Source organism: Typopeltis vanoorti, chromosome 13, assembly GCF_054136105.1.
Source record: "Typopeltis vanoorti isolate ZY-2024b chromosome 13, IOZ_Tvanoo_1.0, whole genome shotgun sequence".
Classification (NCBI taxonomy): Eukaryota; Metazoa; Arthropoda; class Arachnida; order Uropygi; family Thelyphonidae; genus Typopeltis; species Typopeltis vanoorti.
This window is the reverse complement of record NC_143561.1, coordinates 121,786,980-121,805,639: the sequence shown is the minus strand read 5'-3', so window position 1 is coordinate 121,805,639 and position 18,660 is coordinate 121,786,980. Positions and strand designations below refer to the sequence as shown.

The window sequence follows — 18,660 nt, the reverse complement described above, 5'->3', positions numbered from 1 at the left end:
GAAGAGCTCTATCGGAAGATACAACCAAAGGAGAATCTAATGCAGAAGATTATAAAATGGAAGCTGCAATTATTTGGACACATCTGCAGAATGAGTGTGGACTAGAAGATAAAGACATTCATGTTTGATATTATGGATGGTATAAATAGAAGAGGTAGAGAATGGATAGATGACATAAAGGACTGGTGTGGAATGTAAAAATGTATAGAAACTGCGAAACTGTGCACTGGACAAAGAAAGGTGGAAGAAGATAGTGAAGGAGGCATCAAACACCAATGGGCAGTGAGCCCATGGTTCATTATGTTGAATCACCTCTGGTGGCAATCCATTTCACTCATTCATCACTTTCCAAGTAAAGAATCTAGTCCATACACTCTTACTAACCACACTCTTAGACTACTTCCAAGTGTGACCCTTTGTTTTTCCCATGCTCGCCATGTATTCAAAAATTTCTTTTGTGTCAGTCTTATAGAATCCCTTCATTAATTTATAAGTTTCTATCATATCCTCTCTCCTCTGCCTGTTAGCTAAACTCTGCAACCCATACACTTTCAGTCTGCCCTCGCAGGGTACATTTCATACGCCTGTCATGAGCTTGGTAACTTGTCTCTGAATCTTATCCACCACCTCCCAATCCCCCTAGAAATGCAGGTGACCAAATCCGTGCACAGTAGCGAACATGCGGCTAAATCATAGCCTTATAAAGAGGGATAATATCCTCTCCATTTACCTGTCAGTGTGTTCTTCAACATCCAAGTGATTCTCTGAGCATCTTAACAGAGAAAAATTCAGCAGTGGGATGCTAAAGCTTTAGTAAGATACAAATGGTCATCGAATTCCTACAATGACAAATAAAAGAAAAAACATAAGGTAAGATAAATTAAGATTAAAAAAAATAATAATTAGAAAGATCAGTGGATGGGAGCAGGAGTGGAGAAATCATGTTAAAGGCTTAATGGAGTGAAACAGCACTGAGAAAGAATTAAAAATAATATTTAATTCTTCCAATATTTCACTTAGTCACTGAGACTTCATCAGGGAGTACAACATGAGACTTGTAACACACATAAACACAACAAAAAACTAATTTAAACACATTGACAAAAGACTAGAATCCTAAGTAAGTGGTGTGCCCTGTGTGGGCACCTGTTGGCAACCTAGGATGTAAACTGGGACCTCATGTATTAAGATGTCCATATATAAGTTTAATGCAACCATATTTCTTTAAATTAGGCTAATTTCTGAGAACAGCTGTAGATTCCAAAAATAGTCTTTCTCTTGTAAATTTACTTCTTTGTAGTACAGCTATCTTTTTCCAATTGATTCTAGCAGCCCTATCAAACGCACGCTCTGCAAGGCCTGATTGACTATAGTCATGACTGCAGAAGTGTTTTTTTGTCTGTGTGTGTGTTCTTCCATGTCGATGTTGGCTGATCTTCCTGTTTGTCCATTGTAGATGTCAGAGATGAGGGATGGCATGGGTAGGATTGGTTATAGACCAAGATATGAATTGATATACTTATTTACTAATACCAGAAGTATCAGAAATATGGGAAATGAAATTATTGCATATGTTGTGTTTCTTTGCTGAAAATAGGCAGAATAAGTGGGACAGATGGGCAAATCAATCGCATTGTCAGTTTAATGCAGCTAAATGTAAAGTCTTGAAGTTTGGGATACATCAGTTGGAGGCAGCATAACCTGTTGGAGGAACTGTACTGGAGTAAGTGTGGGAGTCAAGGATCTAGGGGGGGGGGTGATTGATAGAAACCTGAAATTCAGTGAACATATTGCAAAGGTGGCGAAGGTAACTCAGAGGATTACTGGAATACTCAGAAGGATGCTGACCTGCAGAGATAAGAGTTGTCATTCTGTTGTATAAAGCCCTGATCAGACAACACTTGGACTATTGTTCATAATTGAGAGAATGTGCTGGGGAAACTGACAGTGCCTTTCACCTGGCTTTTCAATGAAAGTCTGGCTTCGGCAAAGGTGCCCAGGGAATGGAAGAAAGGTAAGATAGTGCCATTGCATAAGGGTGGTAACAGACTGGAAGTGTCTAATTACAGACCAGTCTGTGTGTCATCACTAGTTGTTAAGATCTTAGAGAAAGTGGTGAGGGACCGTATACAGCATTGGGCAGATGAGGGTAATGTTATCTGTGAGAGTCAACATGGATTTGTGAAAGGGTACTCTTATTTTAGCAATATGCTAGCCTTTTATAATAAAGTTACAGGAACATTAGATGAGGGAAAGGCATATACTGCAATTTTCTTAGACTTAGCAAAGGCATTTGACAGGGTGCCACATGATAAGCTGATATTTAAGTTGCAACACATGGGTCTGGATGTCAGATTGGTCAACTGGATTCAGGATTGGCTGTCTGATAGGTATCTGAGAGTTGTGTATGGTGGAGCGGTTTCAAGGAGACAGAGGGTTACAAGTGGGGTCCCACAGGGCTCAGTACTAGGACCTATATTGTTTAACCCTTATATCAATGACATTGCAAGGGGATATTCAGTTGTTTGCAGATGATGCAAAGCTGGGAAGGATTATTAGTAATAGTGCAGATGTGGTAGCCCTGCAAGAGGATTTGAATAAGCTAGATAGATGGGCAAATGAATGGGGGGTGTCAGTTTAATGCAGCAAAATGTAAGGTCTTGAGGTTTGGGAAACATCGATGGGATGCACAGCAGAAAATATATTAATATCAGAGATTATTCCTGGAATCAGCCTCATCTCTAAAAAAACTCACCAAACCTCGACAAATTTGGATACATGAAAATGCCCCAAATATGGGAAACTTGCATTCTATGAACATCAGCCCAGCAGCAAAAACAACCCAATTTATCCTTTCTTTTAGTGTTACACAGCGATCAGCATTCATTTTAGAAATTATGGGCTTTACAACCATGTTATAAATAACTTTTAATATTCTGACGTTTTGATCTTCATATTAAGATCATCATCTGGAGCATATACAAATATACAGGACATGCTAAGTTACATTACATACAGTAAGCTAGAGAAACAATGAATCGATCACAAGTTATTCTACTGGCATGACCTCTAGTGAAAAAAAAAAATTATTTATAAACTACATCAAGTTAAATTCTATTTATAACATGAATAAACATTCTTTTTTTTTTTACAGAGAGTTTTCTTTCAGCAACAATGATATCCTATTTTTAGCATTACAATTGTTATTTTTGATTTAGAATCCTGGATTTTCTACAGTCCTGTTTATAGTTGCTCTTAGAGAGGGGGGGTTCTGTGGGTTGAATATATGCCTTCCATATGTTTGGGATTTTTAGACCATATTTATTGTTCAGATTGGGGTGGTTGGTAATAATTTCACAGGCTTCCTTAAATTTGCATTCATACCATGTTTTGGTGTGATGTAGACAACTACTGCTTTTCCAGTCAGCTCTATGTAGGGTGTTCAGGGCATGATCAGAAAGGCCAGCTTCACCATAATTATTTTATTAAATGTGTCGTTTATGTTCTTATGTTCTTTTTGTGTGATAGGAATTGTGCATCCTGTTTCTCCTATATATGGTATGTTACAGGTGCAATAAATACGGTATACTCCAGGGTGGGCCAGCGGAGGGAGTGGGTCTTTGGATGAGTTGAGTAAGCATTTTAATTTTGCAGGAGGTTTAAAGGTGGCTTTAAGGTTGTATTTTTGTAGTATTTTGTTTATTTTATCTGATGTCCCTTTAATGTAAGGAATGGTTATAGTTTTATTGTAGTCTGGTTTATATTTGTTTTTTTATTGAGGTCTTGTAGAGAATTTTGTTAATAGTGTTTTAGCTGTAACCATTTTTTAGAAAAGTATTGCTGATAACTTTAAATTCATCTGGCCATTGGAGCAGATCATCAAAGCCCTGTTTTTTAGAATATTAATGACACCTAGTTTTTGTGTTGGTTGGTGGTAGGAGTTTATGTGTATATATTGGCCAGTATGTGTAGGTTTCTGGTAAACAGTGAAGGAAAGATTTCCAGAAGGAAGACATGTGACAGTGTATCTAGACACGAAAGTACCTTCTGTTTTTCAATCTCAATTGTGAACTGTATGCGTTTGTGTTGTTTGTTTAGGTGGCTGAGGAATGTGTCTAGCGGCCATGGGACCAGACTTATCTAAGCCAGACTTTGGGTTTTAAAGGAGAGGAACCTAAAGGTTCCTCTAAAGACACCTTTAAAGGTTCCTCTAAAGGAACCTTTAGAGGAACTATAAAATACTGTAGTTCCCACTATGGCTTATAGTTGAAGGGATAGATAGCCTGAATTATCACTTAGCTAAAAAATTTGCAGCAACACTCAAGGAGTTGGTAGGTCATTCCCCTTCCAATATCAAAAACGCACAACACTTCATAAATATCACCAAAGACATTACATTAGAAAAAGATGATTTTTTAGTCAGTTTTGACGTATCTGCCCTCTTTATGAATGTCCCAATCAATGACACAGTCCTTCTCTTACAGAACAAATTTCCTCCACATATCACGGTGTTCTTTGCACATGTATTGCATTCTGGTTATTTTGTATAGCAAAATGCTTTCTACCTACAAAAAGAAGGCACAGCCATGGGCTCGCCATTATTCCCCCCCCCTCCTCCCATTGCTACTTTTATATGGAACATTTTGAGCAACTTGCATTAGGCTTTTAAAGGTTCCTCTCCTTTAAAACCCAAAGTACGGCTTAGATAAATTGACGATGTTTTCACGATCTGGTCGCATGGCCACCAGACACTAGACACATTCCTCAGCCACCTAAACAAACAACACAAATGCAAACAGTTCACAATTGAGATTGAAAAACAGAACACACTTCCGTTTCTAGATACACTTGTCACACGTCTTCCTTCTGGCAATCTTAACTTCACAGTTTACCAGAAACCGACACATACCGGCCAATATATACACATAAACTCTTACCACCACCAACACAAAAACTAGGTGTCGTTAACACTCTAAAAAACAGGGCTCTGAAGATCTGCTCCAGTGAAGTTATTAACGAGTCTTGCACTCAGTCAAGTCCCTAAGGAGTGGAAGGAGGGCAAGATTGTGCCACTTCATAAAGGAGGTGATCGAATTCAAGCATCAAACTATAGGCCTATCTGTGTCTGTGTGTGTGTGTGTTACGTGTTGTGGTTAAGTTGTTGGAGAAGCTTGTGAGAACTAGGATCCAGAGTTGGGTTGACAACAATGGTATTATCTTTGATGGACAGCATGGATTTGCTAAAGGGAGGTCATGTTTTAGTAATCTACTTACTTATTACAATAAAGTGACTGCTTCCTTGGACAGAGGAGAAGGATACACCATAATATACTTGGATTTTGCAAAGGCTTTTTGATAGATTACCTCATGATAGGTTGACAGTCGAACTAGAGCAGATGGGGGTTGGATATTAGATTAGTGCATTGGATTGGAGACTGGCTATATGATAGGTATCAACAAGTTGTGTATGGGGGAGCGATATCCAGGGAAAGGAAAGGCACTAGTGGAGTGCCTCAGGGGTCTGTTTTAGGTCCATTACTGTTTAACTTGTATATTAATGATATTGGTGAAGATTTGGATCGAGATATTCAGTTGTTTGCAGATGATGCAAAGTTGGGACAAACCATGAAGTGTAGTGAAGATGTTGTTGCCTTACAGGAAGACTTGAATAGATTGAGTGATTGGGCAAGCAAATGGAGATGGGAATTCAATATTGCAAAATGTAAGGTTTTAAAATTTGGAAAACAAAGATGGGATGCAGAATTTATACTTGGTGAGAATTTATTGTTGGAAGTAGAGGAAATAAGAGATCTGGGGGTGATAGTGGATAAGGATCTAAAATTTAGGGGACACATCGCCAAAATTGTGAAGACAACACAAAGGCCTCTGGGAATGATGCGGAGGATACTGACGTGTAGATGTAGGAAGATTCTTGTTCCGTTGTATAAGGCTTTGATTAGGCCATACATGGACTTTTGTGGGATATGGTCACCGGGTTTTCAGAAGGATGAAGAGATGTTGGAAACGATCCAAAGGAGACTGACTAAGGTAGTTTCTGATCTGTGGAATGTCGAGTATGAGGAAAGATTGAGAAGATATAATTTGCAGAGTCTGGTGGACAGGAGGAAGAGGGGAGATATGATAAAGACCTACAAGTTGGTAAGGGATCAATGCTGGAGAAGTTTTACAGAGAATAGTGGGAGATCAGGGGAGAACCAGAGGTCATCCCTGGAAACTGTATAAAGATTGTATGAGTAGGGGAGTGAGAGGCAGGTTTTTTTCGTGTAGAGTTGTGAATGATTGGAATGCCTTGTCTGAGAGTGTGGTGTCTGCAAAGAGTTTTAATGTGTTCAAGGCATGGTATGATGATCTGTGTGTGTGATAAAAGGACCTCCCAGAGGAGTCTTTGACTCCATGAGGTCTTGGGGTGGTAATAATAATAATAATAATCTTTTCTGCTCAGCTCATCTATCCAATATACTGATGCTAACTCACTATAGAGCTTCCAATAACCACCTGCTTTATACTTCCATATGTATCCATTTTTGGCAGTGACCTTTTCTTGTTTCATCAGTCCCCAAACAAGTACCTCATGATCGATCACTCTCATCAACTGGTGGCAGTATCAACACCACATTAATAACTACGTCTTGTGAAGTTATCACCAAATCCAAATCTCCTTTCCACTCCTCCCATTCGATATTCCTGTATGTGGTACATCTGTCATAAGCATCCATATGAAATTGCAAGTCAATCTATCAAGTATTTTTTTTTGTACAACTGTCTGAAGCGAAAGTGCTGGTTGTATCCCTTGAAATGGATGAAATTGAGTAACGTGCGGTTATAAAATTCTTTGTGAAAGAAGCTTTAACAGCAAAAGAAATTCATTCGAAGTTCATTGAAGTTTATGGGTACTCATCTCCTTCGTTTTTGCCAATTTAGAAATGGGCTGGCGAGTTTAATCACAGCTGTACCAGCTTTGAAGATGATCCATATGAAGGACATCCAAAGAGTGTAACAATACCAGAAATCATTGTTCAAGTGCATGATATGGTATTGGATGACCGGTGAGTCAAATTTCGTGAAATTGCTGAGACTATAGGCATTTCAAAAGAACGTGTGGGATACATTTTGCATGAAGAATTGCAAATGAAAAAGCTTTGTGCAGGGTTGGTGTTGCGCAGATCAAAAACGCACTCGCATGAAAATCTGTGAACATTGCTTGGAGCGTTTCAGCAAGAATAAAACTGATTTTGTGTGTTGATTTATTTTTATTATTATTATTGTTCCGGGCAACTCCAAGGAGTCGACAGACTCATCGAGGGAGGCCCTAACATCATGTCATTGACACAGTATCTATCATACCTTGCCTTGAACTTATTCACAGTCATAGCACCCACAACAGACTCTGGAAGCTTATTCCACTCATTCACCACTCTCCAAGTAAAAAACCTAGCTCTAACACCCTTGTCAACCACGCACTTGCCCAGCTTCCATTCATGGCCCCTAGTCCTTCCACCACCAGTCATATTTTCAAAAATATCTTCTGGATCAATCTTGTAGAAACCCTTCAGTAATTTGAATGTCTCAATCATATCACCACTTCTTCACCTATCGTCCAATCTCTGCAACCCACAAATCTTCAACCTATTCTCATAAGGTTCATTCCACAGACCTTCTATCATCTTGGTCACTCGTTTCTGGATCCTCTCCACTTCATCCCCATCACGAAGAAACCCTGGTGCCCATAACTGGGCACAGTAGTCCAGATGGGGTCTTATCAAGGCTCAATACAGAGGAACAACAACTTGTTTGTCTCTGCATGTTAAAGTATTTTTCAGAAGCCAAGTGATTTGATGAGCTGATTTAGTCACTTTTGCAATGTGCCCCCTAAACTTCAATTCCCTATCCACCAACACTCCCAAATTCCTGACCTCATCAATCTCCTGGAGTACGGTTCCACCAATGCGATATACTGCTGCTATTCTTTTCACCCCAAAGTGCATAACCTTACACTTTTGCCATATTAAATTGACATCCATTTTTCTTATCCCAGTCCTCCAAACTATCCAAATCATCCTGTAACATTTTGACATCCTGTGCACTCACGATTGCTCTACCCAACTTTGCATCATCAGCAAACAAGTGAACACTTCCTCTCAAATCCTTTCCTATATCATTGATGAACAAATTGAAAAGCAGTGGTCCAAGAACAGAGCCCTGCAGCACACCACTAGTCACAAGCAATCTTTTAGACTCCACTCCTGCATAAACCACTCTCTGGTATATCTCCTTCAACCACCCTCCTATCCATCTCACCAACCCTATATCTATCCCCATCTGCTCCAGTTTACTGATTAGGGTTCCATGTGGTATCCTGTCAAAGGCCTTGGCAAGGTCTTTGACAGGATATACTGTAACATTTTGACATCCTGTGCACTCACGATTGCTCTACCCAACTTTGCATCATCAGCAAACAAGTGAACACTTCCTCTCAAATCCTTTCCTATATCATTGATGAACAAATTGAAAAGCAGTGGTCCAAGAACAGAGCCCTGCAGCACACCACTAGTCACAAGCAATCTTTTAGACTCCACTCCTGCATAAACCACTCTCTGGTATATCTCCTTCAACCACCCTCCTATCCATCTCACCAACCCTATATCTATCCCCATCTGCTCCAGTTTACTGATTAGGGTTCCATGTGGTATCCTGTCAAAGGCCTTGGCAAGGTCCAGTAGTATTACTGTAAACCCATTACCCCCTAACCAGTTCAGCCGTCACTGTGTTATAAAACGTGAGCAAGGTACTGAGGCATGATCTACCCTTCACAAAACCATGTTGTCCCCCCCATACAATATCCCATTTTCATCTATCCAATCCTGTATTCTTTTCCTTGACTAATTTCTCTAAGACCTTGACAATGATTCCTGATATGCTAATCGGTCGGTAATTTACAACAGCAGTCTTGGAACCACCTTTATGCAGTGGAACTATTTTCTCCTCTTTCCACCACCTCGGGTCTAACCCAGACCCGAGACTCAAATTAAACAAAATGGTCAAGGGTACTGACAATTCTTAAGCTGCTCCACATACGACACGAGCTGGTATATCATCCAATCCCACAGATGTATTAACATTGAGGTTTTGCAATAGACTACTCACTTCCACTTCATTCACCACAATTCCCGTATAAGCTATTGGTTCATTCATTTCTGCAATGTCACCACCTGGATGATATACTTTTGCAAAGTGCTCACTCAGTAACTCAACTATATCAACTGATTCAGTTACCTCCCTACCATCGGCATTCTTTAAAAACATTCTGCCATCTACATTTTACCTTTTACTTGCTACATATCTTAAAAACTGTTTAGGATTCTCTTTAGCCTGCATGGCCAATGTTCTTTCGTAATCCTTTTTTGCTTTTCTTACCACACTCGTTACCCTTCTGGCCTGTGCTTTATACCGTTCATGTGCCTGCCGGTCACCTTTCTCCTTAAATTCCCTCCATAGTTGTTTCTTTTTTTGCAGCTCAACTTAATGGTGTTATTCATCCATTTAACCCCTAGTTGATTTATTATTCGGACTCTAGGTATACAGTCAGCCATTGCTTCATGCAAACACTTCTTAACTGCCTCCCATGCACTATCAACTTCTAGTCCTTGCAGTTGTACATGCCATGGCACTGAACCAATCAAATTCCTAAACTTGTCATACTTTCCAGCCCGATAATTCCACATGTACCCTGTCTTAATTGAAAATTCCACACCTTTAGCCACCTCCCAAGTCAAGACCCTATGATCACTCTTAGCAATTGGTGGCAATGTGGTCATATTTGTTACAGCCAAATCCTCAGATGTAATTACTAGGTCAAGCACTCTCTGACCCCTAGTATTTTCCATTACATACTGTCACAGATAGTTATCCCTTAATAACCACATAAAATCCAATTCCTTCCTCCCATGTGTCCTCTCGTCACTCCAATCAATGCGACCATAGTTGAAATCTCCCATAATAATTACCCTCCTTCCACTCATTTCTTCTATTTGCTTGTGCATACTGTCACCACCATCTTTTCCATCGCCTGGTCTATAGCAACACCCAATTGTATATTTAGTTCTGCTAGCCACAATCTCACACCAAATGGCCTCAAATGTGCTCATTTCTCTATCCTGCAATTCAACTTCTATTCCCCTTGGCTGTAGCTCATCAGCTATCATCAACAATACCCCCCCCCCACCATTTTATTCTCCCTGTCATTCCTGAACACACTATACCCATCACATTCAATCCCACTAGCCAGATCATCTACAGTCAGCCATGATTCACTAATACCAATAACCTGTGGTCTGGAAGTGCCAACCATGGCCAAAAACTCTTCCTTCTTGTTCCTAATACTCCTAGCATTAGTGTACATGAATTTAAGACCCCCATTCGTCCCAACCCTACCTTGATGCCTTATATTAACTATCCCACTCTGATTTGTTGTCCTTATTTGCTTGGGCATATTATATTCATTCTTACATTCAACTGCCTCCCTAAGGACTGTATATCTACTTCCCCCCCCTTAATAATTCTAGTTTCTCTGAATTTGCACATCCACTACATTCAGCAACACTTTCTCAAGTCTCCTTACACTGTAACCATTCAAATGCAAGCCATCCATCTTATATAGATCCTTTCGTCGATCAAACTCACTCCACAGATTCACAAATTCCACACCACTCGTCATACATAACCCATGCATAAAGTCATTCACAATTATGGCTCTCCTTTTAAACATTTCACTGTCATACCGTGGCAAAAGACTAATCATTCTCACTCTCTCACTCTTTTCTTTTGCTACCATTTTATCTCCTTTCAAATCATTCATACCTGCCACAACAATCATTTCTTTCACCCTTTCCTTTTGCTCTCTAATAGACTCAGTTACATCCTTTATGGTCGCACCAGGTTGGTACGATTTTGTCAAATCTTCTAACACCTCATACTAACAAGTCTCCATACATCACTCTATCCTTCATTTTGTTCATGTTCACACTCATATGCCTATTTTTCCTGTCATACTTTTTATTACTCCATACAGCACTCTATCCTTCATTTTGTTCATGTTCACACTCATACGCCTATTTTTCCTGTCATACTTTTTATTATTGGCTGGTTCATTCAGTCGACTTTTGCTCATATGATCTAGCCGCTGTTTTGCTTTTGTTATTACTGGGTGAGACTTGGATTCATCAGTACATAACAGAATCCAAACAGCAGTGAAAACAGTGGACAGAAGCCAGTTTTTCAGCGCTAAAGAAGATAAAGTCGGTTCCATCAGCAGGAAAGGTCATGGCATCAGTGTTTTGGGATGCTAAATGCATTTTGTTTATTAATTATCTTGAAAAGGGTAAAACAGTAACCGAGGAATATTATTCCAATCTTTTAACCAGACTAGACGAAATAATTTGTGTAGGTCCCGGTTTGCAGAAGGGTGAATCTTCTGCCAACCGGGTCACTTAAAGACCCGGTTTGCAGAAGAAAAAATCATCTTTCATCAGAACAATGCACCTGCCCACAAAGGTGTTTTGGCAATGGGAAAATTAAGGGATCTGCACTATGATTGTTGGAACATCCATCCTGTTCCTCAGATTTGGCCCCCTCTGACTTTTATCTCTTCCGAAATCTTAAACTCTTCCTCACTGGTCAGCGTTTTTCTTCGAATCAAGAGGTAATTACAGCTGTAGATGGTATTTTATTGATCTTATTGAGAACCATTAGGGATGGGATAATGGTGCTGGAGCATCTCTGGAATAAATGTATTAGTATTAAGGGAGATTATGTTAAAAAATAAAAAATAATTTTGAAAATATAAATTTGTTTTTTCATTATTAGGCTGAGAACTTTTCAGACCACCCACGTAATTAAAGTCGACCATCAGGATCACCTTCTTTTTACATGCCCAATTAATTTGCCTAAAGATTTCACAATAATTATTCTCTGCATTCTCTTGCCTATAACAGCATCCTACCAGATATACTAATGTGTTTATTTCAACCTCACACCACACAGATTCAAAATCTGTGTATGCATTATCAACTTCCACGCTTTGCCGGCACAATTCCATTGCAATCATTAACACAACTCCCCCAACTCTTTTCACATCTCTATCCTTCCGGAAAATTATATATCCTTCTAATTCTATTCTGACATCACATCCTCGTCAGACAACCAAGTTTCACTTATTCCATATTTTGGGCATGCCATCTCAATCAGTGCCTGAAACTAAGCTCTTTCAAATACTTCTTATATTTATGTATAAACATAACAATCACTGTGCGTTTTAGGCCATCCTACCAGCATCAACATTCAATATTGAACAATTGATAAAGTTTCAGATTCCCTTCATAAAATTGTAAGTTTCTTTGGTAAACTGTATTTACTCTTTGTTTATTTAGAGAGCAATCTCTAACTTAATACTATATTGTAATAATCGACTCATAATATATTATGCATTATGAAACGCTAGGGCATTTCTGGATTTCCTGGTGTACCTGGTCGAGCTGGTCCTATAGGGCCAATTGGTCCTCCAGGACCTAAAGGTGAGCCTGGTATTGGAAGACCTGGATTGCCTGGTTTGAGAGGAGATCCTGGTTCTCCTGGAGGGTATGGATCACCTGGTGCTAAAGGACAAAAGGGTGACCCTGGTAAGTAAAATTAGTTTTATGAATTGTTAATCTTTAATTAAACATGGAAAAGAACTTAAACTTGCCAAGAATTTATAATCTTATTTAGTACTTTATCCAAGGACAAGAATATAATTCCTTGGCAAGTTTAATTTTTATTATTATTATTATTATTATTATTCAGGCCTCCATGGAGTCAAACGACTCATCGTGGTAGGGCCTTCCTAAGAAACACAAAGTCTATCAGGACTCATCAAGGGGAGGTCCCCTTTTAGAAACACAAAGTCTATCATAACACTCCTTAGACTCATTAACTGTTCTCACTCTCACCACTTCATCAGGCAATGCATTCCATGGTCAGAGGATGAGTCTCAATAGATCGCAGTATGGTGGCTGCTCTTCTAAGCACGACACCCAGACCCGTACCTAGGTCGTCTGCAGACGATTTGGTGCCCGCTCGTCACACCTGAATGGTGCGGCGTAGGAAGCAGCTGCCGCATAGTCTCAACGGCTGCCTTGATGCTTCCGTTCTAGTGGCCTCATCGCCAGAGCGATCGCACCGTGACGGTACGAAAGCAACTCCGGCTAGCGCTGCCTTTTAACGCGCGAGGCACGAACGGTATCGGTGCAGTGGCTAGACGGGATTCTGACTTAGAGGCGTTCAGTCATAATCCCACGGATGGTAGCTTCGCACCACTGGTCACTCGACCAAGCACATGTACCAAGTGTCCGAACCTGCGGTTCCTCTCGTACTGAGCAGGATTACTATCGCAACGACTAGTCATCAGTAGGGTAAACCTCACCTGTAATCTTAATCATCAGGTTATGTTCTCCTCTAGGTTCATACCCCTGACTAGTACTCTCTTACAATACACAACTGACTCAATACTGATTTCCACTAGTGCTCATTCTAGTGTTCTCTTACAGTATACAGTTGCATCAACCTTGAGGTTCATCGTCCCTCATAATACTCTCTTTCATTTTACTATTTCATATCACTCGTACCCACTCTAGTGCTCTCTTATAGTATACAATTGCATCACCCTTGAGGGTCATCACCCCAACTCCACCTATTACAATATCAGTTCAGACACTCTAGCTTTAATGACCTAAAGGCCATATTACTTGCCACAATTAATAATTCTACAGACCTGTTTAGTTCATGCTCTCGCTCTCGTCAATACATGCACCAGCCGAGGCAAGACCACTAGAACTTTCTTTGAATAGCTCTGAATTTAAATCCTGCTTTTATGTTCCTTTTCTAAACTTAGCTTAAGAACTAACTTACATACTAACTTAAAACTAGTAACTCAATTCCCCCTATCCCTCACTAGGAACCTCTTTAGTCCCTTCTAGACTTTGTTATTTAGAGTTTTTCTCTAAACATTTCTAGAGCTTTCTTATTTAGAATATTGCATTATTATTTGTGTCGACTCAGAGAGTCCAACAAACCGCAGTCACATGAGAGGCCCAGTGCCAATGAGTCGGGATAAAAGACATATTCCCTACGTTATATGCTCATAGGGGAGCAGCGAGAGCCTTTAGGGCACTCTCACCTCTTCCCAACCACAGACAATGGTAGTCAGATAGCCAAAATTCCCTACGATAAAGCTCGTGTGCGTAGGTGCACGGGTGGGATGGCAATTCCCCACGTTAAGAGCAGCATTTTTCAGTAGTAACATCCCTACTGAGCATACTCCTTAGGCAGTCTCTGTCTAAGGCCTGCCAGACCTGCATATTATCACTAAGTGACTACATTAATTATCAAGTGTGCAAAAATGCACTCACCAGGCTTCCCCTGGTGATTTGAAGCAGCCATCAATGGACTCACACCAACGAATTATGCTACTGAAAAAGAAAATCAAAATGATGCCTTTACAGGACATCTGGAGGCCACTTCTCCACATCAAGTGTTGCTATAAGAGCAATCACCTTCGGGACCTCTCTGTGAGGCCAGCCGGACCCGGTGTGGCGTGAGCTGTCTCCGGGAATTAAATTCTGTGCATTATGCACTCTCCCATCTCAAAATAGATTTTGCCAGTAAATCTTCATTCAAAATATAATCCTGCTAGATAATTATAAATTTATCTTGACAATTGTGCTTTATGCACTCTCCAGTCTCACAATGTACAATTAAAATTGGCTAGTTATACTTCATTCAATTATTATCCTGATATTTATTCATCAAAATTTCTCACCATCAACAACTACATGTCCACCTCAATGAGAGTCATGTTTACCACCACCGATCACCCACGATCTTAATTGATATTCTTTCACTTAAACATTCATAGCACTTGGCAAAAATCACATTCCATAAACACATCTCAAAAACCATTTTGCAGTAGGCTTTGTTTTAATTAGACAGTCGGATTCCCCTGGTCCGTGCCAGTTCTGAGTCGGCTGTTAGTTGCCGGCCGAAACGGTCGCGCCAGACGGGCCATCCGGCGCGCCGCGCAGCTGAGGCATTCCACGAGAAGGCCCCGACGCTGGTCCGGGCTCAACCGTTCCATCACTGGACAGTTTCGCCCAGTCCCGGTGCAGTGCCATACCCGCTTCGGACCCCAGCCCGACCGGCCCAGTCCTCAGAGCCAATCCTTGTCCTGAGGTTACGGATCCGTCTTGCCGACTTCCCTTACCTACATTATTCTATCGACTAGAGGCTGTTCACCTTGGAAACCTGCTGCGGATATGGGTACGGTCCGGCACGAAAATCACACTCTCTCCCTCGGATTTTCAATATTTAATTGTTTGCCTCAGGGTGCAATCTAGTCTGGCGACAACTCTGGGTATAAATGATGCTGTGCAAAATCTAAAAGGGAGACAAGAATTAGGTAGATTAAAGGTGAAAGAATCAGAGGTGTATCAAGTGTTGCTAGGTTTAGATGTTAATAAGACTGTGGAAATGACATATCACCATGTATTTTTAAAGACTGTGCAAAAGATCAGCCATGCCCTTGTCCTGGTTATTTAATGAAAGTACTGCAGTGGAGAAGGTTCCTATGGAGTGGAAAGAAAGCAAAATAATACCTCTCTACAAGCATGGTTCAAGAACATAAGTTTCAGTTATAGACCTATCTGCAGTTAGGATCAAAGTGTCAGAAAAATTGGTTAGAAATAGAATATACAGGATTGGGTTCATGAACATAAGAGTCTCTATGATGGTCAGCATGGGTTTGTGAAAAGCAGGTCTTGTTTCAGCAATCTGCTTATGTTTTATGATAAGGTGACAAATGCATTGGATAAGGGAGAATCACATATGATGATATTCTTAACAGGTGATAGATTACCACATTACTCAGATCTGTTATCTCAGTCTCCTCTCTCCAAGTGATCATGCTAAGTGTATATTCTGCATCCCACCATTTCTTTCCAGCTTTAAAATCTTATATATTTTGTAATATTAAGCTGGTATTCCACACACACTGTCTATTCAAATCCTCCTGTAAAATCCACAATCTGTTCTATTCCTCCATATTTCACCCCAACATTTCATCATCTGTAAACTGCATATCCCCATTTAAATTTCTCCTAGTATCATTAACATATGAGACAAATTGCAATAGCTATAAAGCAAACTCTTGGGGCCTGTCACTGATGGTTTTCCTCTTCCAGGCTCCACCACTTCCCTTCTCTGACTGACCTACACCTCTGATCATTCCTGGAAAATTCTACATCCTATCTTTGTTTTCCAAATTTTAAAATCTTACATTTTGCACCATTGAACTGGTATCTCCACTCCTGTGACAACTCACTCAGTCTATTCAAATCTTCTTCTAAGACTACAACATCTGCCCTACTTCTCATAGTTCATCCCAACTTTCCATCATCTGCAAACAGCTAAATATCCCCATTCAAATCTTCTCCAATATGATTAATATACAGGTTCAACAGCAGTGGTCCTAAAACAGACCCCTAAGGAACATCACTAAGGACTTTCCTCTTCTGGGATATTGCTCCTCCATACACAACTTGCTGATACCTAACAGATAGCCAATCTCCATTCCAGTGCACTAGTCTACTATCTAACCCCATCCACTCTAGTTTGACTGCCAACTTATCATGTAGTAATCTATCAAAAGCCTTTGCAAAGTGTAAGAATACTACTGTGTATCCATCTCCCACATTCAATGCTGCTGTTACTTTATTGTAATAAGTAAGTACGAGGGCAGTCTGAAAAGTTCTCTGCCTTGACCATAGATGGCAACACTATGGTCGAGTTATCAACAAGATTTTTTTCTAAGTTGGTGCTGTCATAAGCATCCATGTGGAATTGCAAGTCATTCTATCAAGGTTTGTTTTATACAGCTGTCTGAAGCAAAAGTGTTGTCTGTATTCCTTGAAGTCGATAAAATTGAGTATTGTGTGGTTATAAAATTAGTGGAAAAGAAGATTTAATGCCAAAAGAAATTTATTGAAGTTCAAAAAAGTTTATGGGCACTCTTCTCTTTGGTTTTCGACAATTAAGAAATGGGCTGCCGAGTTTAAATGCAGCTGTACCAGCCTTGAAGATGATCCACATGAAGGACGTCCAAAATGTGTAAAAACAACAGAAATCATTGATCAACTGCACGATATGGTGTTGGATAAGTGGTGAGTGAAAGTGCATGAAATTGCTGAGACTTTAGGCATTTCAAACGAACGTGTACGATATATTTTGTGTGAAGAATTGCAAATGAAAAAGCTTTGCGCAAGATGGGTGCCACGCTTGCTCACAACAGATCAAAAACTCACTCGCATGAAAATCTCTGAACAGTGCTTGGAGCATTTTAACAAGAATAAAACTGATTTTGTGCATTGATTTCTTACTATGGATGAGACTTGGATTCACCATTACACACCAAAATCCCAACAGCAGTCAAAACAGTGGACAGCAGCCGGTTGTTCAGCGCCAAAGAAGACAAAGTCGGTTCCATCAGCAGGAAAGGTCATGGCATTGGTGTTTTGGGATGCTAAAGGCAGTTTGTTTATTAATTATCTTGAAAAGGGTAAAACAATAACCGGGGAATATTATTCTGATCTTTTAACCAGACTAGATGAAAAAATTCGTGAGAAAAGCAGTTTGCAGAAGAAAAAAATCATCTTTCATCAGAACAATGCACCTGCCCACAAAAATATTTTGTCAATGGGAAAATTAAGGGATCTGCCCTATGGAACATCCACCTTATTCCTCAGATTTGGCTTCCTCTGACTTCTATCTCTTCCTACTAAAGGGACAGGATAATTTTGCTGGAGTATCTCTGGAATAAATGTATTAGTCTTAAGGGAGATTATGTAGAAAAATAAAAATAATTTTGAAATTATGAATTTGTTTTTTTAATTGTTAGGCCAAGAACTTTTCAGGCCACCCTTGTTGATTGCTGAAACATGACCTACCTTTAGAAAATGTGTGCTGTTCTTCAAAGATAATACCACTGTTTTCAACCCATTTCTGGATCCTCACCAGTCTTTCCAACACTTTAGCCACCACAACAACAACTGACACACAGATTGGCCTATAAATTGATGCTTGAATTCCATCATATCCTTTATGAAGTAGCACAATCTTGCCTTCCTTCCACTCCTTTGGAACTTGACTAAAGGAGTGGAAGGCTCATATTAAACAAATATGTCAATTCAGATGTCAACTCCCTGACACATTCCTACATGATGATATATCATCAAGTTCTACAACCATATTAATATGAAGTTTGTTTAATTCCTCATATACTTCTTCCTCACTCACAGTCAGTATCTCTTTCTCCTCATTCATCCACCTCTCAAACTCTCCATGATGTTACATTCACAAGGATGAAAGTGTTTTATAAACTATTCATTGAGACATATAAGCTAGTCAGGGGTTGTTATCATTTGACATGAAAAACATTTTTAATTGAATGGGTTGGGGGGGGTAGAAAATAAGGCCATCCCTGGAAACTGTAAAGGAGGTTATGAGCAGAGGAGTGGTTGGTGAATGAAATGCATTGCCTGAGTGTGTTGTGAATGT

General features: G+C 39.9%; 1 protein-coding gene across 1 annotated transcript in view; it reads left to right on the top strand.

Annotated features, from left to right (window-relative positions):
* Col4a1 (Collagen type IV alpha 1) overlaps positions 1-18,660 on the top strand; it is a 903,940-nt gene that overhangs the window by 535,875 nt on the left and 349,405 nt on the right. Inside the window, exon 22 of the mRNA XM_090402880.1 lies at positions 12,518-12,695. Within this exon, the coding sequence (XP_090259006.1) occupies positions 12,518-12,695 (178 nt within the window). The remainder of the gene's footprint in view (positions 1-12,517; positions 12,696-18,660) is intronic.